At 38.3% G+C, this 27,786-nt stretch overlaps 1 protein-coding gene across 5 annotated transcripts in view; it reads right to left on the bottom strand.

Moving 5' to 3' along the window:
• The window catches only part of GRIA4 (glutamate ionotropic receptor AMPA type subunit 4), a 308,075-nt gene that overhangs the window by 37,342 nt on the left and 242,947 nt on the right, over positions 1 to 27,786 (bottom strand). For all 5 annotated transcript variants that reach the window (XM_075061700.1, XM_075061699.1, XM_075061704.1 and 2 more), the window contains exons 10-13: positions 27,369 to 27,575; positions 19,929 to 20,299; positions 16,799 to 16,997; positions 11,335 to 11,582 (exon numbers count right to left, since the gene is read on the bottom strand). In XM_075061700.1, the coding sequence (XP_074917801.1) occupies positions 11,335 to 11,582; positions 16,799 to 16,997; positions 19,929 to 20,299; positions 27,369 to 27,575 (1,025 nt within the window). The remainder of the gene's footprint in view (positions 1 to 11,334; positions 11,583 to 16,798; positions 16,998 to 19,928; positions 20,300 to 27,368; positions 27,576 to 27,786) is intronic.

Consider the following 27,786-nt stretch of genomic DNA (forward strand, 5'->3'; position numbering starts at 1 on the left):
ATGATAAATCAGGAAGATGAAGTGGTTTTCCCAAAGCCACAGAGCAAGTCAGTGGCAAGTCCAAGACTTCCTAAAACATCCTGCACTCTCTCCTCCAATCTAAACTGACTCTCAGATTTCCTTGATCCCTTCCAGACAGGCTTTCAGTCTGAGTATGGAATAAAGACCAAAGTGGTCTCCCATTGGCTGATGGTCTCTTCCTAGTGATGGACAAAGTCTAACAGTCCATGCTGATTCTTTTAACTCTGTCAACAATCTTTGAGCATGAGATTTTCTTGGCTTGTTTGGAGACCCTGGCAAGGTTAGATGGGATCTTAGTGAAATAGTCTTATTTTTATAATTCAGAGATTCCAGAGGGTTGTGTTGATTCCTAGACTCTCTTATGTGGGGTTCCACAAGGATTTCTGCAATCAACCATTCAAAATATATATGAAGCCACTAGGGGAATTTGGGATGTGGTGCCATTATTATGTGGATGACACAGAACTTTACATTTCTTTTTTATTGAGCCCAGATGGGTTCCCTTTGCTTTCCTAATAACTGGATAAGTTTGGGGCCTAGATGAGAGTGAGCTGACACTGAATCCAGATACAAGAGTTGAAGCTGGATGGTTGGGAAGAATATTTTCAAAGTTGGTTATGGACAATGTCTGGCTCCAAGATTGAGGGAATTTAATTACTCTCTGTCAGTGAGCTACTACTGCGTCCCCAAATGCTCCTGGAGTTCCAGGTGGCTGTGTGAAGACACCATTTTTTCAATATGCTTAGCACAATATTTGCACCCATTTTTTTTGACATTGTAATTCATGCCCTTGTGGCCTACAGATTGGATGAATACAGTGCACTCTACATAGATCTATGATTGAAGATGCTTCAAAAGCTAGAGGACGTGCAGAAAGCATCAGCCTGTTTATTTAGTAGTGCTAGCTGCCAGAAACATCTCATACCAGTGCTCCATAGACTGCCATGACTTTCTCTTCACCTCTGGTCGCAATTCAAGGCTTTCATAGCTTGAGTTCAAGGTGCTGAAGCCCATTATGATTAGAGCTAATGATCATGTCTTCATGCAAACTTGAAGAAAAATGATCTTTTAAAACATCATCAATACTTTAGAGTTTTTGTGGAACAGGTGGTTTTTAAAACCAATTTGATGAAATCCATCAAATGCTAAGTACTACACATATATGAATATTAAAGGTTATTATGCACAACCACCCACAAATTAATATGAAATAAAATTAAATGTGTAACACAAACTGATAAGAACACTCAAGATATTCAAAGTTAAATCTTAAAAGTACAGAACAAATTAGCCCCATTGGCAACAGAAAGGAACTGAGCATTGGTCTCAGTTCACAATTTACTGGCTTTTATTGGTTTATGTCACAGCATAAATATGATTTTTCTAAACTAAATTATAGGTTTGGTTAAAAATTTCCCATCAAAACTTTTTTTTTTCCTCCATACAAATTGAGTTTTCATCTAAACGAATTTTTTGCAGAGATATCCACTTTTCCTTTTTGATTTTTTTTAAAACCTATTTTTTTTTGCCAAAATCTGTAGTTTTTGGCTGAAAAAAATTTTTTTTGGCAACTGAGAACCAAATTATTTTTGGTATTTGGGTTTTTGACTTTTCATGAGAAATTCAAAATATTTTGAAAAAAATAAGTATTGCCCCACCAGTTCTACTAAATTCCCTTGCCTTGCATTATTAAAAAAAAATATGAGATTATAAAATAATTGTCATTCACCTAAAACAATTTCCTAGTACTTCTGGAGGGAGACCAATCTTAATTACATTCAAAATTACACCTCAGTCCTGCAAGCTGCTCTTTGTAGGTCAGTAGGATGCCACCTGGGCACAGGCCAGCCCGCAAAAACTCCTTTGCAGAATCAGAGCCTGAAGGTCCAAAAGTTTAAATAATGGCATTTGCTTGAGTTACACAAATGGCTTGCGAGAAAGAGCTATAAAAAATCTAGACTGAAATTTTCATTTCTATGGTTGTAAATTGGGTATCTAAATCCATATCAAGGGAGCTAAAGGTCTTCCACTGGATTTAGGTGTCTAACTTTAAGCGCATACGTTTGAAAATTTTTGCTTCACTAGCTTGAAACATATAAGCAATAGCCTCGTAAATGAGCCTAATGTGTAATTATGTACTTAGAATGCTATTATGTAGCTAGATGGCTAGGTGTTCAGTCCATTCTCATCTGCAGGCCTTGCTTGTCCCTAGTGCTGATGAAAGAAGATACACAGCAGCAGGATTTTCCTTCAAATACACTGTACTCACTATGTGTTGAAAGAAAATCTCTCTCTTACCTTGGTCCTGTTGGTGGTTTGCCCCCCTCAATCCCTCTAAGAGAAATAATAGAAGCTGAACAATAGAAGGTGAACTTATATCAGCTAAGACTCAACTGTTGAACTTCATTCTCTCATGCCATATAAGACTCTCTACCAATTGCTCTAAGGTGGTGTATACATTTTCAGAGGATGGTGCATAAACTGCATTCAAGCCCTGAGTATGGGAAAACTGGCAGAGTCCTGAGAGAAGTTGCCAAGAATGAACCTGACCTGATAGAAGGTCACGTTCGATTGTTCAACTTTCGGTAACTTGCTGAAAGACCTGGCTAAATAATGCCCAAAGATGGAGGGTCTTATTCAAGTTTGACTCTGTCCCTACTCATTGATGTCAGTGGGATGGAATATGGCTGAGCAGGAAATGAATAAATAGATACATCAGCCAAGGAAATGGTAAGGGATTTTGGGCTTCATTTCTGTCAGACACCATATAAACCAGTTCAAGTGAATAATCATTGTCCAGCAGCGTGTCATCATTCCATCCCACAATCTTTTAAACTCATTGTGTCTACCTGGGTACTCATATGGCCTGAGTTACTTACTTTCTGAGCATCTCATAGGCATTTATCCTCATGACACACCTATGTGGTAGAGAAATATCATTCCAGTTTTCATAATGGGACCTGAGACACAGAGTAGCTTACATGACTTGCTCAAAGTTACACAGGAAGGTTGTGGATGATTTAGATACCTAACCCAGCTTCTGAGTCCTAACTCAGTGTCCATTTGCTAGATTGCCCTTCTACCTCCTCCCATTTTAGGTACTGGCTTATTGACTCCAACCCTATCACCGAGTATGATACTGTATGCTGATCTCACACATTGTTCTTGGTTTAAAACAGGACTCAGGAGGAAAGGAAAGAAAACATTCAGACTACTTCTGAGGGTGAATGTCTTAACAGATCCATTCTGCAAACCTGTGTAACACGTCTGCATGGCCAATCTGTGACTCTTGCGAGGTCCACCTAGCACTTAATGCAAATTGGAAGTTGGCAGTTACCCCACCAAACAGATGATTATTAAAATGTTTTTTAGTCTCCCTATTTGCTTCTCATATGTCACGGTTACCTGGAGAGTTATTGTTACAAGCTGCTGAATGTATTTTCGGCAGTCTGCTACCTGTCTTTATTCCACCTGCCATTTATTTGAACACTATTATCTTAGTGGGATACATCTTTTAGGGCCACATCCTGCTCTCACTGAAGTCAGTGGAAATTTTGGCACAGGCTTCAACAATAGCAGGCTGTGAGGCTGCCTGGTAATTTCCCAGGTATTGACACCTGAACAACCAGGAAGTATAGTGAAAAGAAAAGAGAAAAATAATTGGAAGCATTGTTAAAATATAACAGGCTACATCCCACCTGGGAATTTCAATCTTCACCAGATTTTGAGGAAAAGCAAAATTTATGGGAAAAGAGACCACTTGAAGGAAATTGGTAACAATTTTTCTATGAAATTTAGTGGAAAAAAATGTCACCAGTTTTGCACAGCTCCCTGTTACAAACTTTGGATCCTGTCGGGGTCTGTTCTGAAACCAATGACATCAGTGTGCATGTTGTCTTGGATTTCAGTGGCTGCAAGATCAGGCCCTAAGGTAAAAGTATAAGAGTGTAAAAGACGTTTCTATCTCTGTGAATTCTCACATAGCTGTACTGTATACTGATGAAATGGGTGCATTTTGCTTTCCACACAGTGGGCCAAATCCTGCAATTCTTAGTCCTTACCAGTAAATGTGAGTTTTACCTGAGTAAAGACACAACAAGATCTGCAAAATTTGGCCCATTTTAATATACTAAAAGCAATAACGAGAAAGTATGAGTATTGAGGTGATAATTCAACTCTTGTTATGTGTAAAGCCAAGGGAAGAGCATTACCTAATGCGACAGAGTATGACTCATACTACAATTCTAGACAATAAAATGTCTTGTAACCTATGTAAAATGTTATACCATGAATTTTAGTTTTGGAATCACTCTATATTATAGGGAACACATAACATTTTAAATTCTTTTACCTATTGACTATGTACTATCATTTTAAATATCATCTGATCATAGCGTTATTTCTATTTTCTACACTAGCCCCATATTTTAAAGACTGCAGGTCAGATGGTAATTAAATGTGGTGATCTCACATATCTCACAAAACTTAACCCTCAAATCTGCATCATTCAATATCTATCTGAAGCTTTTGAGAGAAGTGGTGAGACAATATGTGCTGAAGTGCAGGCAGTGTGTATTCAAATACAAACTGTTCATCACTTTGGAGGAAAAGGGGAACCCAGCTTTGCCAATGCTCCATGCAGAGTCAATTGGAGTTTGACATTCCAAATAATGGCAGGATACTTTTTGAAACATAGTAGTGCAATTAATATATACAATAAAATGAATATTTGTCTGGTCATCAAATTTAATTCAGAGTATGACGCCCTCTTACTTTACTTTCCATGCTAATGGGAAATCAAATGCATGGAGCTTATTTGATATGTCTTACAGGTCTGATCCAAACACCACATGGGGCATTGATACTTCAGTTGAAGTCAGTGAGATTAAGCTACTGAGTTCAATGGGAATAGGTTCAATCCCCTGAAGAGTGTTCCTTTATACTAAGAAATTATTCTCCACCTTTAATGTGAACAATGTTAAAGCAGACGGATAGTAAAGTCTGTTGAATAGAATTGGTGGACAGTTTTCCAGTGAAAAAAGTTTTGGACAATTTTTTTTTTTAAACCAAAACAAATATTTTTGCATAAAGCTTTATCCTGCCCATGTGGACAAAACATAGCTATAAGCATTTTAGACCCTGCCATTTCAGAATGTTCTAATCACTCTTATTGCCATATACAGGTATACAATATGACTAAAAAAGCTGTTCTGGATTGCTCTGAACTAGGCATATGGAATATTGTACCTGAGAACAGACAATGCCCTGATTCTTTTTTTCACCCAGTCTGGTATAAACCATCAGTCCACTGAAATATAAAACTAGTGACAGAATAGAATCAGGTGCCATGTCAGCACATGTATGAGTTGAATATTGACTATATTTGACACTGAGTGAGGATCTGGTAATTCTTTCTACAGTTAGATCCTCTCACTCAAGCACCAATAAACACTGTAGGACAGAATCTGGTATAAAGTTAAGTGTCCATAGAACAAGAAATAATACCATTAGATTTACTCTTACTTCCCTGAAGTGGTTCTGTGTCAGTGGGAACTGTGTATGAGAAAAAAGGCCCATTGTGCACACAGGCCCTGCTAACATTTTACACTAATGCATGTGGGTTACCAAAAAAGGTAACCTCAAGCCCTAAATTTCTACGCAAGGGAGCATCTCAGAGATAACATGAAAAAAAAAGCCATGAAGTCAAAGGTAGCTTATTGGCAAAGCAGGGGCATGCACAGGAATAAACATTTGTCCGCTTTTGGAGAGGCACTTTCTGTGCCCCCCACAGCTGGAGGAGCTGGCTCTCCTCCCCTTCCCTCATCCAGCCCCACAGAGGCTGGAAGAGCTGGTTCTTTCCACTATGTTTCGAGGGCCGGGGGAGCTCACTCTCCCCTGGCAGTCGGAATAGCTGGATCTCCCCCTACGGCCACAGGGCCAGAAGAGCTGTCATCTTCCATCCCAGCCCAGGCTTGAGAAGCTTGCTATCCCTGCCCTGGTCTAGGAGGAGTACTGTGCCCCCACTAATTGGGGAGGAGGTGTGCCCCTGCTTGACCACTTTGTGCACACCTAATGCAACAAGGAAATTCAGCAGTGAAAGGATGGCCTTTCATTGGGGCAACTACTAATGGAAACAAACGTCACCCATGAGCTCAGGCTAAGTCACACAGGTGAGAGCAGTATGCTACAAAGCACATGCGATTGCACACGAGTTCTGTCCAGTGCAGATCTTCCCCCAGTCCAAACTACCAACTTGCCTCCTCCTAAGTGAAGAACCTTTCAACTTCATGGTACTTCACTGTACTTTTGTGGAACTGGACAAAATCGTGTCCAATGAAACAAAAAACATGAGACATTAAAAAGACAGTTCAGGATGCTTTTAGCATCCCAAACATTTCTTTATGGGGTGAAAAACTGTATGAGAGTCACTGCTTTTCTAGTGTTTGTCTGTGGTGCCAATATAGTACAGGAAGGAGTGAACAGGCAAGGCCTAACATTTGAGCAGCACACAGATCCTGTTTTGTTGTTGAATATAAAAACATATTGTAAAATTCATAAGAAGTTTTTTTAATGGCTAAGAGTGAAACCTTCCCATTAGATTCAGGAGGCATAGCTGAGATAAGCAACAGAAATTACAATCTTTGTAATCAGAAATGGAGATCTTTTGCTTCTTCAATAGCGCAGCTCCAGAAACATAGGTTAAAGCAGCCAGCACAACAGATTTTCACTGGCTGTAGTGGCTCTCATGGGGGACATGAAGTCTGGCCAAAAGAGTGTGTTGTGCCACCACACCTCACAGATGCAGACCTCATTGAGGAGCTAGATAGGGGCAGCTCTCTATCAACCATTGCTGAACTCACCATGTATGAGAGAAAAGCAACATTGGCTGCCATTAAAAAGTCATCATTTGCTAATTACCGACAGTAGTATTTGACATACTAAAAATCCCCAGCATGCTGGGAATAAGAAATAATTCTCCACCTGGTAACTGGTAACTGGGCAGTACCTGTTAGCAAATGTTGACTTTTTGATGGCTGCCTCTGCCCTTAGTTCCAAATTCTCTTCCAAAGGTGACAAACTTTAATGGCACTTTAAATAAATGGATATTTATTTAAAGAAGGGATGGAGAGACACCTGCTAGCATGGTACCACCTGGTTGGCACAAAACAAATTACCATCCAACAGTTCCCATTTTTTTCACTTCAGTGATACGCATGTATCATAATGTGTCCCTAGAATCAAGAGCACACAATTAAAATTATCATAGAATCATAGAACATCAGGGTTGGAAGGGACCTCAGGAGGTCCAATCCCCCTGCTCAAAGTAGGATCAATTCCCAACTAAATCATCCCTGCCAGGGCTTTGTCAAGACTGACCTTAAAAAACTCTAAGGAAGGAGATTCTACCACCTCCCTAGGTAACCCATTCCAGTGCTTCACCACCCTCCTAGTGAAAAAGTTTTTCCTAATATCCAACCTAACCCCACTGCCTTACACATTATTCCTTGTTTCTGTTCATCTGCTGACATGAGAGAGTCTAGATCATTCCTCTTGAAACCCCCTTTCAGGTAGTTAAGCAGCTATTCAAATCCCCCCTCATTTTCTTTCTTGCAGACTTGATACAGTTCCCAGTTCACCTCAGCTCTCATACATAAGTCATGGCTCCGCCCCCTATCATTATTGTTTGCCCTCTTGCTAGACTCTTTCCAATTTTTCCACATCCTCTTGATCACTGTGGGGCCCAAAACTGGTACAGTACTCCAGACTGAGGCCTCTCAATGTCGAATTAGAGGGATGACTTCACATCCCGGGTGACTGCTGGCTAATGCCCCTACTTATACGCCAAATGCTGTTAGCCTTCTGGCAAACAAAGGGCACACTGTTGACTCTATCCAGCTTCTCGTCCACTGTACCATTGGTCTTTGTAGAACTGCTCTCCTGCTATCTCAGTTCTCGTCTGTAACAGTGAATGGATTCTTCGTCTAAGTGCAGGACTCTGCAGTTTTTTGTTGAACTCTATAGGTTTCTTTGCCATCTCTCTTAATTTGTCTAGGTCCTCTTGTATCGACCATCCCTTAACCCTCCAGCCGTATCTCGACCACCCTCTCCAGACTCGTGTGTCATCTGCAACTTTTCCTGAGGGCAGCCTACGCCCATCCTCCAGACTATCATCTAACGAGGATATTGACAAAACGGTCCAGGACTGACCTTGGGCACTTGCTTGGGAACTGCTGCCAACTACCATGACCATTGATACTACCAGTAGGCCCAACAAACAACCAGCTTTCTATTCACCTTATTGTCAATTCATCGAGCCCACACTTTATTGTTGGCAAGAATACTGTGGGAGACATATCAAACGTTTGCTAAAGTCAAGGAATAACACATCCACTGCTTTCCCCTCATCCACAGACCCAATTATCTCCTCATAGAAGGCAATTAGGTTAGTCAGGTATGACTTGCCCTTGGTGAATCCATGCTGACTGTTCCTGATCACTTTCCTCTCCTCTAGGTGCTTCAGAATTGATTCCTTGAGGAAGATACCTTTTCCCTGTTTCTTTCTATACTTCACTTGTGGAGACAGATGGCCTGATTCTCCTTACACTTACACAAGCTTGACAAACAATTGTTATTGCATTTGCAGTGAAGTAACTCCCGATTTATAGCAGTGTAAAGGAAAGGAGAACCAGGCCCAAGACTTCCCATTGCAAATATTTCATTTTAAAATATGGCATAGAAAATATTTAAGAAGGTGGCTAAAAATTTACTTTTCCTGAAAATTGAGGCGAATAAATGCTTGAGTACTGGAATGCTCATAGCAAATAAACATAGGGCGCTCATGAACATGGTTAACACAAAATTACCTTTGAAATAATACTCTTCCTTCATCTCTAGTGTTTGTATATATTATATAGATGGATGTGTTATGAATGTGAGATATTATTCGTTATTCACATATATCTTTTCAGAACAATAAGTGGATTTCTTAATGTTTTTCAATAGGTTAGGAGCACTGATCTGTTACTTCAGGTTTTATCACTTGGGCTGAGGAGGGATGAGATGGACTGGAATTGCTTCAGCAGGAGCATAAGCAGCTCAGCACATGCGAAAGGAAGGCTCAGGAAAAGCATGGATGTTAAGATAGCCAGATGAGGCAGCCTGAAAGATGGTTTGGTCTGATTTTTATGTTGGGTAGGAATTATTTTTATGGTGCGCTAAAGTGGAACTCAAAAAACAAATGCAGTTGATCTCATCCCCTGTCATAGGGATGTTGTTACAGTGTTACCCATTCAGGTGAAATCCTGGTCCCACTGAAGACAATGGAAGCTTTGCCACTGATGTCAGTGGAGAGAGGATGTCAACCTGGATCTTTGCAAGCATTTTATACACATACTTGAGAAGCTTCCTCTGTTCCATCTGTTGTACTATATTCCTAGGCTCCCTTACCCCTGACCTTATCCATAATTGCTTCATGCTTGGTCCCCCTTCCCCCTAGCTGCTTTTTTCAAATTCGCCAAACTGTAAAAAAATCTCCACGGGCTAATGGTTATTACAGCTGATTGTTTCTTGCCATTGGTGGCAGATACTGTGAAGAAGACAGTGAAATTGACTAAAAAGCCCTATAAAACATGCACAGGAAACAATCCACAGCTAAGAGACACTTGACAGCCGCTAAGATGCATACTAGTGATTTTGCTTAGGCCTTGGCATAGTAAAGCAAGGGTACATCATCAGTGGGTATTTCTCTACTATTTGAGATGCAAGCTCTAGTCATAATTGCAGTGCTGCCTAGCAGTTGTAGCTGTAGTTTGCCTGAAACAGTGAGAAAGAGATATTAACACATAATAAATATCTCTGGCGTATGAATCCCAGAAACACACTGACATAATGAATTTGCTTTTGCTTTTCCCATTTCTATTGCCTTTTAACTGTAATAACCCCCCCACACCCCATGACATTCCACCATCTCCTTCTTTATTATTAACATTTTTCTTTTAACATTTCTCTCTATCTTCTTCTAGGCTACCTTCTGTTAACACTCCATTAGTTGCAAAGGCCCAAACTTTCAAATCTCGATGGTATCTACAATCAGGGACCAAAATTCACATCTGGGCACCAAAATAACTGGCCTGTTTTTTCCTTGAGCATGCTCTAATTCACATTACATTGCTGTTTTCCTTTTGGTATGGATAAAATGAGCCAAATTCTCCTCCCACTTATACAAGTGTAACCCAAGAGTTACCCCACTGAAGTCAAAGGTATTAAAATGGTGTAAAACTAGTGAGTTCAGAATCAGACCCATTATCTTTACACCAGTTATAAGGTTTTTCTTTGTAGACATGGAAATTATGCCTATGGACAGGTGGCTGTCTTTTCTATTTCCTCCTAACTAGTACCATTGATTGCACACACTTTTCTTATTTTGTTCCTTGCAAGTCTCACCTTCAACCCACCTAATTCTTCCATGCATCTGCCTCATCACAGCCTCTTGTAAGTAACCAAGAGCGGTGATCATGCAAGTAACATTTATTGTATTTAAATCTTTCGGATAATAAAATTAGAGGTATCAGATGTGTGTTAAAATGCTTCCAATTTTACCACACATCTGACACCTCCAATGTTATTATCTTAAAGATTTAAATAAAAAACAAATATGCTTTGCCTGTAAGCCAGAAATACTCCTATTTGACTAAATAAGCCTGATTCCTTTTAAAATCATTTTGGAATAATTTTATCTTCTAATTTCAGAGTGCTCATGTAAATGCGAATAGTAGTGAGTCTGAAGGAACTCCTGACATGCATAATGCTAGAAACACAAACTTTAGCTTTTTTTTTTTCTAGATAAGAAGGTGCTTTAATAAATTAAACACTGGTGCTGATTACCTCCTAAAGGTTGACATTTGAAATAAGATGCTACAAGCAGCTTCTTATCTAGAAAATAGCAGCCAGAGTCAATAACCAAAACATAAAATGTAGGAATATTACTGATATTATGCAACATAGGGCTGAATTTGGTGAAATAAGTTGGTGAGCTAGAACAGCTGCTGTTAACATTTGTTTAGGTTGACGAAGTAGCTAGTGTTCAACCAGTTTGGTTTTTATATGGCCTTGCAAGATACATCAACTATAGCTATTAAATCTACATCACTATTGGAAACTGTTACCTCCTTGTTGATCAAAAATATGAAATGGAGTAAAAGAAAACATAACATACCATGTTCACACACAACACAAAAAGAACTATATCAGGGACATCAGGGAAGGTGGAATACTATAACAACACATGTTATATTGTTATACTATTCCACCCACCTTAATGGAGAACCCTTGGGTGTGGCTACTCCATAGCCTTTCGAATCCAGATTTCCGCCCACTTTCATGGTGTCACACGGCTTTCGCTGTTCAATGTATTCGTTCATGGTGGACTCCAGGAGGAAGGCAAACTTGCCCTTGGATTTGCGAACACGGGCTACTCCCTCAGCTGTAGTCCTAGTGAACACTGATGGCTCTGCTGATTTCATGTAGGTCCACATCTTTTCATACACTGCTATTTTTGATCTCTGGAGAAAATTAAAGAGAAATTAGATGCACCATAGACACTGAGGCATCGAAAGCACCACAATTCAATGTACAATTGATCAAAGCTGATCCCTCACATAAGCAGTTTTAGGCCAATTTTACCTGGGCAAGAGATTTCCTCGAGTGCTTTGGTTATTTTAAAAGAAACAGTAAATAACAATAATATAATAACAACAAACATTAATTTTAGGCACCTGTAGCCTCTGGGAGCCTTAATAAAATAATTGCAGTCATAGGCCTGAAGTCTCAGCTACACAAAAGTAGTTTTCGCTTCCAGAGCAGAGTAAAAGAATTTTAGGGTGACTGAAAATTCAAGCCAAAACTTACAAATGGGCAATATATCCCTTAAAATCCACAGAGGAGGCGAAAGAGAAATAGAAAACAGGCCTCCCACAAATACTGGACAAAATATTGAAATCTTTACTCAGTTTTAATGCTCAGTTTTACTCAGTCAAAACTCGTACTGCCATCAGTAAGTTTTGCTTGAGTAAAGGCTGAGTAGTTACTTCGGAATACACCCCACACTAAAAACAAATATAAACAAAACTCAAATGTGCACACACAGTATTAAAAAGGAAACAAAATGGTGTATTGAGCTTTGATCTCAAAGACATGGCATCTTGGACTTTCGTTTGTGTTGTGGGAGAGAGAATTCCAACAGCAGTGACCCTTAGCCTACCAAGCCCTTCGTCTTATCATCTCAGGGTTGTACCAGTGCTGCAGACCTTAGCCAGAATTATATGATAAATTTACAGCTTGTTGTAGATTACTTGGAAATCTGTCTCCTTGGTGAGTGCTTAGCACAATTACAAATGATAATGTCTTATAGGTGGGAAAGATGGTATTTTTTTTTGTTATTGTAATTATCTAAAACTTTATTAAGAAAGAAAGAAAGAAAGAATTCTATTGTCATGAATAAGGCTTTGCATATTTGCCATTCATATTTAACATGTACAATTAAAAGCCACCTACCTTTACTCTCCTACTCCCCCCAACAACATGGGTACATATATTCAAACCTAGATAATGCACAACTTTTAAAATGTTGGCAGTTATACATCAATCAGCATTTTTGTTGAACAAACGCCAGCTCTCCCCTCCTCTTTGACATGGGAGGAGAAGGCTCCTTTTAGTGAAACTAGACTTTTCTAAGGGGCTCCATCTAGCTCTTGTACAAGTTGAAAGGAGTTCCCATTGAAGCAGAATTAGGTTTTTGTGCTCCATCCTGCAAGGTACTAGCACTCCTGGGAGGTGCTGAGTGCCTCCAGGCTGCAAAGTAGCAAAATGCTTATGTGCATCCATATTCAACAAAGCACTTAAGCATGTGCTTAACCTTACATCAGTGGGACTTAAGCATGTGAACAGCATTTTACCACAAGTGTCTCTTGAATATGCCTTGTGTAAGAGCTTAACAAAATCTCTTCATTTTTTTCAGCTGGTGCATGCACTCCATTTTATCCTGTTATGGGAAAAATACTGACAGCTAAAAAATTCCAACCATCAAAAATACCTACACAGCTAGTCATGTCCATGGAACCAGCTCCTGCCGCTGTTACCCTGGTATCAATTCATAATACTTCCATAGTGCCCATAAGCCATGATAACTATTGAGTTACTCTGCATTTATACCTGTGTAACTAGGATCAGGATCTGGGCTTGATTCACCACTGTATTATTCCTATTTTACACTGGGTAACTCCACTGATTTCAGTTACAGTGGTCTAAAACTGGAGTACTGCAGTGCTGAATCAGGCGCCATATCAAGAATGCTGATGTGTCTTTATCTAACTCTACCTCCCAATCATTCCTGAAGTTTTTAGTGTTAGATTCTTGATAAAGAAATATAGTGTACTGGTTTCTCTTAAAACTAAAACATAATAAATTAAGGTAAAAATTTCACTTTTCTGTCTTAGCAAATCGTGGCTACATTTCCTAAAGAAGGTCTTTTTTAAAAAAAACCTTTTCGTAAATCAGTTTCCTTCTCTCACCAGGCAAACAATAGAAAGTACTGAAGTTCTAACAAGTCCTCATCTATATAGAAACACTGTCAAGCCTGCAACATGCAGCTGAATAATTCTGTCAGCATTAACATTCAATATACAGTACAAGCTAAACTAGAATGAAAACCAGACAGAAAGCCAATAGATTTTCCATACTATAATATAAGGAAATAGTGAGAGGGTTTTTTTTTGGCAAGATAATTGAAATTTAATTCTCTGCCTTTGAGCAAACAGCTCTCAACATTCAGCTTTCACAGCTTCCAGTCAGCTTTAATAACAGTCAGAAAGGAACTCTGTTTTTCTTTTAAGTTGACTTTTAAAAACAACATTTTTTCTCTTTGCTGATCAATCAGAACTAAAGCAGATTGCAAATTAATTTAGATTTCTGACATTTGGACCCCATACAGTCAGGGTCTTGAGCGATCCTTTTTCATCGAGATGGTAATTATTAATAAAATGGTAACCAAGAGCATAAAGCCCCCAAATGATGAGACATGCTCTTTGTCTTCTTACCTTTTAGAATGCTGGACTGAGCGAATTAGGTGGGGTTTTCCTTTAATGTTTATCAATGTCTGTACTGTACAACACTTAGGTGAAGATGTTTGCATCCCTTTGGAAATACTTTGTTGTTTCTCCTATATTTCTTCTTAAGTATTTTTAGCAATAGACACGGCAACACTGCATAGATCAGAACTCTTTTGAAGATAAGCCTTTAGGTACATGATTTAAACAAAGCGCTCCAGCTAGCCTAGTGCTTTTTAAAGCTTCACATTTATATGTGCAGTTACATTTAGTTTTTGTGGCTACTTTTGTCTTGTTTGCTTTTATGTTCTAAAATACAGGGGGGAAATACAGAGATACAGTTGATCTTGCTGCTTTTCTTTTAATTTCCAAAGATTAAAGTGAAAGAATGGTATTTACCACAGGTGGACTCAAAAATGCTATTTCTTTTTTAAATGGCTCTTGTTATTTAGATAGAATACAGAGTTAAAGCACAATATAGTAGTTATCTTTACAGCATGATTAGAAAAAAATGACAAAAGTATCGTGGCTGAGATTGGTAGCTCGTCCTTACATCAAAGGAGCTGACCTCATTATTTCAAAATTGCAGTTTGTCAAAGTGTTATGGAAGCGTCAGAAAAAGGGTCCCATTCTTTTTTTTTTTCCTTCAAATCCCTATACACTCACTCTACAGCATTGCCTACAAGAAGTGAGATTTTACGATGGGTATGTGAAGTATATTAAAAAATTATAGGGAACGATTAAGAATATATAAACCTGTCTTATTCCTTGTCCATTTGTATATTTTAATTACCCTTATTGTGTTAGCTTAGTTAATGGAACTACTCACATGCAATGGTCATCATTGTGGTCTACACCAGGGATCGAACCTGGAATCTGAAAAACTAGAACCATGACTCTTCAGCAGTTAGTTAAAGAGCCAGACTTTGTAGCTCAGGCACCAAGGAGTCCTCATAACACATCAAAGCAGCGAAGAGTCCTGTGGCACCTTATAGACTAACAGACGTATTGGAGCATCTGACGAAGTGGGTATTCACCCACAAAAGCTCATGCTCCAATACGTCTGTTAGTGTATAAGGTGCCACAGGATTCTTTGCTGCTTTTACAGATCCAGACTAACATGGCTTCCCCTCTGATACTCATAACACATAGTGGTCAGAGGATTACACATTGCCTCAGGACAAAGGAAGCTCATCTGGAGCATCACAGGATCACAGCAGTTCAAATCCCAGACAAGCCTCATGTATTTGACAGCCACCATCTTGGCCAACCTCCAGATCCAGAGCTATAACTTGTAACAGACCCAGCTTGTCTATGGAGTGGGTACAGAGGGGACATGTAACACACCCTGAACAATGGATTGCACATAAGGCTAAACACATCAATAGATGTTTGCAAGATCAGAGTTCCAGATTGTAAAATCTCTGAGACAGGGACCCTTCTAGCCCTATGTTCAATAAGGTGTCTACCATATTGATGGACACAGTACAGGTGTAAAATCATACTAAAACATTTTTACAAGTTCTTCTAAAATATCGCCATGCGTCTCCTGTGGTAAAATACCTAACTATAGACATGCTAGGAATGCTTAGCAGATTCTTCGTCAGATCCTTAAAGGGATATTGTCAGTAATTTAGGAACCACACTTAAGTTTTGTTAAAAATGTATACCTAGTTGGGAGATTTCAGTTTGAAGACAAATCCCAGTGGTCTATCTTTTTTTTTTGTTGAGGGTGTTGGAAGGAGAGAAGAGAGGAACACCCCGGCATTTGACAGTGTCCTTTTAACAAGACTTAATGAAAAGAAAAAAACAACATTCCAACTCCTTGTTTCTACTGAAAACATCTTTTCTCTATGAACTTTAGCTAACATCTGGCATTTAATTAATCTCAGATGAGGCTACTGGCTAACAATGTCTAGCTTAAAACAACATGAAAACACTAAGACTTATACCAGTTCAGCCAACTGGGCTGTACTTCCCACTGCTAGAGACAGAAAACTAAGCAGAAGGAGCGATCAGTGTTCTTATGTACTGTTGGTAATGTCAGTGCTTTCTGCCTCCAGACTGCTGGGAGAAGAGAACAATATATCCCTACTACACTGATATAAGAAAGCAAACGAAAATGAACTAATCAATAGAGATAGCACGCAACAAATTCATATGACTGGTCATTTACACTGTTTTCTAATGTGCCAAACCCACAAATACATCACATTTTCCATGTTCTATGTAAGTCAGCGATTAGTAACATTTTTATCCAGTCACCAGGCTTCATATGCCTCCCCTCAGCTAAAAAGTCCCTGGCAAAACCCATAGGAAGAAGCAAAACAGTAAGACTCCATATCATCATCACAGCTCATTCAATGCTGGATATTATTTCAGTACTGTTGCTTGAGACGAATCAGTAGTGCTATGCTGCTCTAATTATCTCTGGTTCCACTGTCCCTCAGGGCTGTTCCCTTGCCTGATGTGTCAAGATCAATAAGCTTTCCATAAATTAAAATGACTGCAAATGCCAACAAGTGCAGCTGGAGGTAAAAATTGTAACCTCAATATTGCAGGAGCTACAAACCACAACATAATTATTTGTAAAGGAACATTATTTCAGCATTCTGAACATTTCATTGTAAACTTGTCTGTAGGGAGGATGGTCCTTATTAAGCATGCCAACTTACTCTGAAGAATTCTTTTGTTGACCCTGAGTCCAGTGTTCCATATGCAATTTCGGTTTGTTTGGCAAGGTCTTCTGCACTTTCTATGGGCGAGACCATTCGCTCAACAGTCAAGAAAGCAGCGAGGTTAGCAGTGTATGATGAAATAATGATGAGTGTGAAGAACCACCAAACACCTCCAACAATGCGACCTGAGAGGGATCTAAACATGAATAAGATAATGCACATTTTCCTATCTCTTATGTCAAGGAGAGAAAGAGAAAGAGAGAGTGAGAGATATCATTATTACTGGGTATTTATAAATAAGTAACAGTCAATGGGTGTGAGATTTTCTAAGTTTAATATACTACTGTATATTTCATAACAACACTTCCCTCTTAAATTATGCCGCCTAGAATTTAAAATGCAGTATATAAACAGTGCTATTTGTACAAGGCATTGTGAATACTCTCTAGTGGTTGTTCTCTTGATACTTTTTCTTACGGGAAATGGCTGCTAGACTACATTATACAGGATTTGTAAAAAGAAGTATCTATTTTTGGAGAGTGAAAATAGTAAAGCAAGGCGGCCTCTATTCTTCCTTCTAAAATCTAAAACAAAACTCAAAGTCTCCAAGCTCCCATGAGTGTACAATATGCTGCATGTAGTATTAGAACACGATTGCCACTTACATGGAGTTTTCCACTTATAGGAAAACAACCTGAGTACGTATTCCCCCAGCTGTCTGAAAACCTGTAGTTTCATGTAGTTATTTAAGAAGCTGTGCATAACAACAACAGGAATAGTGACAATAAATAAGTAATACATATTACTTTCCATTTCGGTGCCACCTGTCATCTGAGGAAAATGCTGTGCAAAATTAATGAATATTTAGCCTTGCACCACTTCTCTGATATAAATACTTTGCTAATTATACAGATGAGAAAACAGGCAGAAAAAAGGTTGCTCCTGTTGCCATTGAAGTCCGGAAGTTTTGCCATTAAATTCAAAGGGAGCAGGACTGGGCTCAGAGAGTTTAAGTAACTTGCCCAAGGTCACTCAAGAAATCTGTGGCAGTGCCAGGAATGGAACCCAGCTCTTACATCTCCTGTTCAGTTGCCTTATGCACAATATCATTCTTCCTCTTCTGTGTGTTATCTAAGCATATGTTCTGAAAGGAAACGGTACTCTTCACAGCTTTATTTAGTGTAGCAAACAAAATTGAGATACATACTCTTTTATTTCACATACATTGCCTTAAAATATAACATCATAATATGAAACTAGAAAGGCTCTAGGAGATAGGTGATGCAATGAATTAGTTCTACCACCTCTGGAAACCTGGCTTTGACATGTTTGGTTGTTGAATAATATTCACATAGTACTGTATATAATATTTTTATATTAACATTGAATATTCTCCTGTTAATGAGAATATTATTTCATTAATCTTCACTATAGCTTTATGAGGTTGGATGAAGAAGGATTATCATTATTTTACAGATTAGAAATATGATTAGAAATTTGAAGTATATGGGTGAATGGGCCTATCCTGCAGTCCTTACTTTAGCAAAACTTGACTTCAAGGAGACTCATCTGAGTAGAGGCTGAAGTACTAAGGCCAAAAGGTAATTTTTAAAAAAACACATAAGTAATTTATGGCAGATATTAAAGGTAGTTGGGTGCTTATTGGGATTTTCAAAAGCACCTAGGTGCCTAACAACCACTGATTTCAATGAACTTTTCCATTTTCAAAAGTGACGAAGGCCCAAATTTTTAGATGTATTTAGGTATTAGCTGTGCTCAGAATTGCAACACCTAACTGACTTAGGAACTTAAATCTCCTTTATAAAAGGGATTGGTGTTCCTAAATCAGTGAGGCATTGCAATGCTAAGTATAGCAACACTTAAATCTGGGGTGTAAATACTTAGGAATCCAAGTTCCATTGACTTTTCAATGAGAAAGGCTTTGAACTACATAAATCATTTTTGAAAATGGGACTTCGGGTCCTAAGTCATTTAGACACTTTTTGAAAATTTTACCTTAAGTGACTTTCCTGAGACTACACAAGAATTCTGTGTCAGAGACAAGATGAGAACTTGGAAGATCCTGGTTCCAAATTCTATGTACTTGCCACTAGGTTGTCCCCATTGGGAAACCCAACACTCATTTTGCTGATATTTTACACAGGTGGAAGTCTGCCCAAGAAAGGACTAAGAAATTGACTAGGAAGAATATAGTTGAATTGAGCAGAACTTTCTAAGTTTTCATAATGTCTGCTAACAAGATGGCTGTTTCTGGGTCATGATTTTGACCAACAAATCCATACCACATTTTAAAAACAAAATGAAATTATTTAAAAGGTGATGTATTTTTAAGTTGGCTATTTCTCTTAGATTGCAAAGCGAATATGTGATCCAGGATCCAGGATTTTGCCTCTAGAATGAGATTTTGAAAAATGCTCATCGTTGGGCTAATTTTCCTCTCATTGAAATCAAAGGGAGTTTTACCATGGATTTCAACAGCAGCAGAGTTAGGCCAGTGCTGAACACTTTTGAAAATCTCACTGTTAATGGTAAGTTTAGGCATTCACTTTGGAAAAAATTGGCCTTAAGGTTTAATGAGCTGGCAGTGAGTGATTCAAATAAAAGTTCCTGCAGAAGTTTGGTTGCTCAGGTCCAACTCTTTAAGTTTGGCAATTATATGGTATTTAGCAGAAACAGTCACTAAAAGCATTTTCTGTCTTATACACAGTGATACGTTGCAAGCAGTGACTGTACAATTTAATATGAAACAAAACAAGGAAATTCATTCACGCAGGTCAAATAGCATAAGAGCACGTTGTTACTACTGTGATACAATGTATAGTTGTATAGTTCTAATGAAGTCAGTGGAATTGCCCCAATGCGTACAAGTAATCAGCTGAGAAAATAAGTAACTGTTCCTGATTTATTTACACTGAAGTTTGAAAAGTATCAATAGTGATAAAATTCCTAGGCAGTTTATCTGATACTCTATAGTTTCTCAATGGAAAAACTCTACAAACATTGAACTTCTACAAACCACCAGTAAAAGAAGAGAAGGAAGAATTTATGCACCCAGCATCATCAGTGTTGAAAATAAAATGCAAAAGTTAAAAGATTTGACACAAACCTTGGGGAAATATCACATCCTTGTTGCATAAAGGCACCCAGGGAAAACCAGAGGCTGTTGAATATGCCAAACTCATTGGGAGGCTGATCACTGGGTCCTTCTTTCCCGTCCTCTGGTTCTTCTGTGTGCCACTCATATGGGCTAAACCTGCTAACTAGGAACAGGACCACACTGACACCAATGTAGGCAAAGACTATGCACATCCAGATCTCATACGCCAAAGGGTCCAAGAAGGAAAACACTCCTGGTTTAGATTTCTGGGGCTTTTTTATCATTATGGATATCCCCAAACTCATAAAAGGCTTAGAAAAATCAATGACCTCTTCTCGTACCAAAGTGATGGTCAGAGGTGCAACAGCAATCTCTGCTTTCTAGAAGAAAAAGAGATATAGATGTATAGATTAATTGAATTTGGTTTATAAAATCATCTAAGCAGCTAATTCCAAAATTACAGCTTTAACACTAGCTCACTGTTTGGTTTATTTTTGTGTTCTTTTCATTAATGTAATCAATTAATAAAATAAAATACAGGTTTATATTTTTATAGGAAGTACACAGATAATTTAGTGTACACATAATGTGGAAGGCTCAGATACTGTTGTGATAGGTTGTAGAATAAAATCCTAAAACAGATCATTTGAGGCGTCACCTAGGTTGCTAAAGTAAGATAAGTAAAAAAACAAGTAAACCTAAAACAAAATTGTAATAATCATCCTATCCCCACCAAATGTGCAGAACACTAGTTCTGTCTACAAAACCATCAGATATAGTCAGTTATAACCAATTTTTCTGTCTGAAATGATCCCTCCTGCAGGAAAAGAAGCAAATAAATGATCCCAGTGTGCACTCCAAATAGCATGAGAAACATAGAAATGAAAGAAAGAAAGAAATTAAGGCCCAGATGCTGCAAAGATTTAAACCTGTAAAGTTTAATATGTGCCTAAGTCTTTGTAGGATCAGGGCATTCATACGTTTGTTTTGATGTTACCTTAGATCACGTTAAAAGGCAGCATGTTAGGAATGGAAATGAAAAAGTGTGGTGCTTCCATCCACCACCTTCACAGTTTATGGGGAAAACCTGAATTTGAGACGAACGCATGAATTCGTGGATATAGTATGTTTATATTGGAAACTCCAATCCTGACTAGGTTCCTAGGTGAGTCTCTAGCACGAATACTTGATAAAAATAAATATTGTATATCTTGGTTTATGAGAAAATAAGATATTGGCCTAAATTTCTCTCTTGTTTCCTTAATAAGTACAAGTATGATAGAGCTGGTGATAAGTTATTTCTTCCCACAGGAAGCATAGAAAAGCTCCATAGGGCCAAATTCCAGACCCCTATGCGAAGCCTGAGCTGAATAGTTTTGTACAGGGAATCTCTCTGAGATTCATTTGGAATAGATCCTCAATCTCCAGGGGTGGAGCTCTAGCATTGCCTTTGTACAGGGGTCACTGTAGTTCATGGATGCAGCCTTGGACTATTCCCCTGCCCCTGCTTGGATGTTTTGGCCAGTGGAGCTGCACAGACATTCTATCAAAAAAGATGAAATCACTATGCATGGTTATCCTTCATGAATGAAAAAGAAGAATCTATCATGCTGTCTGCTGTCATATAGCCTGTTTGTATTATGCCAGGTTGCTTAGATTTGTTAATTTAGACCTGGAATAAAATTCTCTTATAGAAGTACAAGATCTTCTGGAGGGAGGTCATGCTGATGCAGCACACTGACTACATTGATGGATGTTTTATTAAAATACAGTACTGTGCCACAAATCCAAAATATATGTGAAGGAAAATAACAGCAGACTGATGTGTGTGGCTAATACACTTTCACAGCATGCACTGTAATGGCACCATAGATTATGACTGGGTATTATCTGTAGTATACATATGTATTTGATAGTTCCCTAACACGATTTTTTATTATATGGGCCTAAAACACTTAATACATTGTAGAAAAACATTATGATGAGCAATTGCTGCATCTGACCCAGTAGCTAGGCTTTAAGGGCTAAATTCTGGCTTTTGCAGCCAGAGGCATGGAATGGGTCAGGGCAGCAGAGATGTGGAAACTGGGTGATGGTACTGTGAAGCATCTCTTTGCCATCCACCATCACCACACTTCCCTCCAGGTGATATCATGAGAGGGCTGGTCCCTGCATTTCAACCAACTTGACTGACCATGTCTCGTCTAAGACATGGAGCATTACTGGGTGTGTTAGCTGGGCCACTATTGTGTTCAGGGGCTTAATTTTGTACTCTTTGAAATTAAGGGGCGAACAGAGCAGAGTAATACCCTGTGACTGTTAGTGGCAGCATTCTGCCTGGTTCCTGTGGGAATGTGATGAATAGTGTCCCTGTGTTGTCCTCCTCTCAAATCCCCAAGACATCCACACAGGGGCAGCCAAGACCTACTCCCAAGCCTCCTTGACATCAGTGTCTTAATTTTATTTTATAAATACTAAAATGCTACAAATAAATGTTATGGACTAGCATCCTTAGAAATATGGCTCATAGGCCACAATTTAGCAATACACTTAAAATGTTTAACATGTGATTAAGGCCATCCCAACTCAGCAAAGTACTTAAGCACATGCATAAGTCCTATTGACTTCAATGGGATGTCAGAACATGATGAAAGTTAAGCATGTGCTTAAATGCTTTGCTGAATTAACCTCTGAGCAAGTTGATTGTATGATACAAAATCAGAAAGAAAATATGAAATGTTGTAAGTTTTTGTAGTCTTGTAAAATTTGAAATGCCTAAAAACTCTTAAAATTAACAAAAAATCTATATGTGAAAAATAGTTCAGGAATGAGACACATTCCAGCTAGAAGTAAGTTTTGTAGCCAAATGATAAACCTCTGAAAATGGAGACTTTTAGCAGAAATTCTGCCAGATCCTTAGATTACATCTTGCTTGAAAGTCCTACTGTACAATTTTAACTTAAGCACCAACTGAACATAATTATACACCAAGCAGTAATTTTCTCATTATGCAAATTTGAAAAAAATATAATCTGAAATTATCTCTACTATAACTTCACTGAGTTCAATTGGAATTAAAGAAACAATGGATTTGACCTAGTTTATCTATCCACATTTATATACACATACGTACATGAAGAGGCTTCTGGAGAATACGTGTGTAATGGGTTGTCCCTTAGAGGCAACCATACAGCTGTAATTTGAGATTTTTAGAACTTTTGGTAACATGAGTTATTAGAGTGTGAAATAAGACAGCTTGAATTTATCCACTGAAAATGCTCAACAAATTTCATAGCAACAATTTGTTTTCAAATATGTTTGAAAATCTCACTTGCTTGCATGGCAGCCATTAGTGCAATACCTGTTTTGGGTAAACATTACAACAGCGTGGCCAACTCTCACAATTTTATTGCAAATCTCCCCAAATTGGTGTTTTTATTAAAGCCCCAGCTCTTGGAGAGCTGTGATTACATGAGAATATCAGTTTTCATAAAAACAAGGAAGTTTCTCAAAAACCACAAAGTAAAGAAAAAGAACCCTATATATATGTATTATATATACACAAACACACACATAAAATCTCATGATTTTTAGGCTAAGCTCATGATTTCTTGGGCCTCACTCATGATTTTAGAACACCGGGGTTGTCAGTATCATGATGATTTGTCTACTTGGTGAAACAGCCTACAATTACTCTAAATGTTGCTTGTTTTCTCTAAGTTGCATTTCTTCTCATATTTCATCACACATACAAATCTCCTCTTTGCAGAAGAACAGTTTAAATGCTGAATTTGACCACCATGCCATATCTTCTTTTCTCTGAAGTTTCACTTACTGTGAGCATGAATGGCTAATGCAGCACTCTTATAATTAGATATCTGAAAGACTCAGAGAAACTTCTAGTCTTCTGTATACTGACAATATCTTGGCATATTTACTAACTCTTACTGTAAGTAGTAGACTTGGTTATTGATTATTGGTCTGTAAAAGTATCACCTAAAACTTCAGATACTGGGAGTATACCAGTGCTCTTGGTAAGTCTCTCAAGTTCAGTGATATTAGCTGGAGCGGTGATGAAGCAGGGTTTTTAGACATCAATTAACTGGATTTATTTTTCGCTGCCACAGTCTGTCCACAAAACTTGGCGGTGTCTAGTGTGATTTTCATAAGTATATTGTTTTGCATATTAGGGCAGGCATAAACTCTTATTCTGATGAGGGTTGCTCTCTGGGTTATCTAAGGAAGATGTTCTTATAGTTATTTCAGTATGATGTGTTCACCAAAATACTAAATCTCCTACTTATGGTTTCCCCAGAAAAAGTAAAGATATACAATTATGGATTTAAGCGATTACTAAAAGGAACAATATTCCATACAAATAATGACTTAACATTTTTGAACCTCTGTTTTACAAACTAATTTGGGACAGAGGAGTTCTCAAAATTACAGTAGGTATGCTGCATACATTTCAGCATGGTGCAGGCATCATTTTTTCTTGTCCTTCAGAGCACTGCAAAGTGCTTTCCAATGCATTGAAGTTATCAGTACGTGAAGGGATGTTGACTTGTTCTTCATCAACACCTCTTTCATATAACTGGCTGTTCATAAATTCGAGGTTCTACTTTATTTTGTGCCTGGTGAAATTGGAGTTTTGCTGAACAATCACATACACTTGAAAATCCTGCATCTATGACAATATTTCAGTTAAGGCTGAATTACTATCAAGCATGGATTGGTTATGGATCCTTCAGACTTTAAGTATCATGGCAAATTAGGTCTGATGCTAAGGACAGTTTTACTTGCTGGAGTGCTATATTTCATCCTTATGAGTAAATATAATATTTAGTCTTTCCTCAGACCACCACTCATTTTGTGCTGTCTTAGAAAAAGCAAATAAAAAAATTTGAACTCTAGAATCTCATCACGTCTCAGACTTAAACAGAAATGGGTAATGACCTTATTCATTACACAGTGAAAGAATAACATTCTGTGTCAGGAGAATGAATATTTAATTGGGGCTGACTGCTAGTGCATCAGGAACACCTGTTGCGAATCGCTAACGGCATTCATCACCACAAGGTGCTTCTGTGAATAAGCTAGTTATCAAGGGTTGTAGAGTGTTGTCGAGGCTATTACTGTCACTCAGATAGATCAGGAGAGTAGACTGGGATTTCTAGATAGCATTTATGGAGTCCAAGAAACTCTCAACCAAAACAAACCCCTAGAAAAATAAACATTACGACAAGGCATGAATAGTTCTCCACTAGGGAGAGGATAAGAGGGACAACAAATTGCATGCGGCAGATGTCAGTCACATCGCTTAATACATTACTGGCAAGTGCACAAGATTCTCTAGTGATTGGGGGTGGATGATGTCTCCTCACCCCCTTTTATGGAGATCTTAAGCAGCTACTGACTTGGGCTGAGCAATGGCAACAAAAACTGCTGATACAAACTCTGTAAATAATAGCAGTAAATAAAGGCAGAGATAGCAAGCACTCTATTGGTTGTTCTTCTGGCGCAGCCAGTTGGAGTGCTTTATGGTGGCCTCATTCACACTCCAATAGTCCATCCTAGAACCAAACTGAGTCTCCATTCTTCCTAAGTGATAAAATGGGAACTGCACAAGAACTATTATGCTCAGTTGCTAGGTGCCATAAGACTTTTCATCACTTCCCTCCCTGACAGAAAAATAAGTATTTATCACATGCATGGAGTGTTTGGTTCACACAGTTTATTTGCAACACCAGATATGGCACACAGGTTGCATTCTTTTCATTTCTATTAAAGTTAGCATCTAGCTGGCACTAATTGCTGTTTGAGCTTGCTAAATACCCTTGGTATTTTTGGTCAGTACTGCAGCTGGTTGCCTTTAATGAGATAGATTATTTAAGGACAAATAGGCTTCAAACTGCTTGCAAGTTCTCTGAATTGGTTCTAACTATATGAAAGGCCATCATCTCTCTCATGATTCAACTAGACTGGGTGCACTTAAAAAGTTTTTACTGACTCTTCATGTATTTTATGAAATATCTCTCAGTCTGTTCAAAGTTTTCTAACATTTTGGACCAGATCCTCAACTGGTGCATCTCCAGTTAAGTCAATGGAACTATACTGATTAACACCACTTGAGGATTTGGCCCTTCGTTTGCAACTCCTGTAATAAAGATATTCTGCTAAGTTCTCATGTTTTACATTCCTGATGGAATTTTACAGTTGCATTGCCCGCATGCTGCTAGAGAAGAGGCTCACACTTTAGATGGTGTTCAGTTCCTTGGGAACTGCAGAGGTAGGTTCTTCTTTGCACAGGTAATCTCCCTACTCTCATGTGGAAAGAGAGATCAGCAACATCTGTGGCACCATCTCCCACTCTCCTGAAGTGCATGGACAGCCCCAGGTCCATGCATGGGGGCTCCAAGAGCTGCTGCCTGTGAGGAAAAATCTGGCGAAACTGCACCATTGGAACCAGGCTCCTGGGGAGCTGCAAAGAGGCACAGGGCTTTGGTATGCATGGTCCTGGCATTCATTGTAACTGGATGGATCCTGGAAAATTTGTGGCGTTTAGGGTGAAATTCTGCTCACTCAGTTTTTCTTTTCTTTTCTTTTCTTTTCTTTTCTTTTCTTTTCTTTTCTTCTTTCTATAGACAGGTTCATGCAAGCTTCACAGCAGTGCATGCTAGTGTAAATTTTCTCACTTAGATAATTGCAGGATTATTTTTTAGTTATCACCAAGATGAAGAGCCACTAGGTGGCTCTCTGAGTCTTCTCTAGGTTTGGTAACAATAGATGCTGCAAGTCACCTTAGATATTCTCCCCTCTTTTTGGAACCTGTTTTATCTGTATTCAGGAATCTTACTTTTTGTGCTATTCTGAGGAGACTTTCCATGGATCGTGACAGAATGTACAGTCATAGTTTCAAAACTGGTTATTTTCACTCTTAAATCCTATCATTGATGCTATCCTTCTGAGAAATGCTGGTTTAATTTTGAATAATATAGTTGTGGATCACACTGACAATACATTGGCATGTGGATTCTCCATCATTTGAAATCTTTAGAACAAGACTGTGTGTCTTTCTAAAAGATATACCCCTTTCAATGCTGAGTTACTGGGCTTGATGCAAGAGTAACATGGGTGAAATTCCATTGCCTGGGTTTTGCAGGAGATCAGACTAGATGATCACAATGGTCTAATATTAATTTTTAAATCTATGAACCTAAGGAAAATGCTCAAATTGTATAATCTGCTAATATGAAAAAGAACCAGATTATTTGAGTAAATAGTAGAACATGTAAAAATATCTGTCATTTTAACTTGAAAATAACAGAAAGCACTATGAATGCTCAAACTGAATTCTGAGTGTTTTCTTTGCCCCAGATCAAATAAAATGCAAATATACTTCAAATATTATGAGAAGTTAAATCCTACTTCAAAAATCGGTATGCTTACCCCATAAACAAGTTCTCCCACCATCCCATTCCAGATTTTTGTCTCTGGATCCCTTGCTCCATATTTTCCATCAGGGACAATGGCAATTTTGTACTTGATACCAATATGTTTTGCAATTTCTGATGCCAGATCTACACAGTATCCTTCATACTTGTCATTCCCTTCAAATGTATCATGATTTTTCTTGAACATAACATATGGGGCTTCCTATAATGAAAGAAGTAGAACTGTAAAGGAGAAGTATACAGCATAGACTCTGAATAGCAACACGTAATCCACTGATTGAATACTATGTGTCTTTTATCAAAAGCTCACAGATAGCACTAGCACATGTATATTTCCAAGCACTACCAGAAATCCACGTTATTTATAAATATATATTCTATTTACATTATTAACTTGCTTATAAATGTTATAA

The sequence above is a fragment of the Chelonoidis abingdonii genome, chromosome 1 (genome assembly GCF_003597395.2).
Source record: "Chelonoidis abingdonii isolate Lonesome George chromosome 1, CheloAbing_2.0, whole genome shotgun sequence".
Lineage (NCBI taxonomy): Eukaryota > Metazoa > Chordata > Testudines > Testudinidae > Chelonoidis > Chelonoidis abingdonii.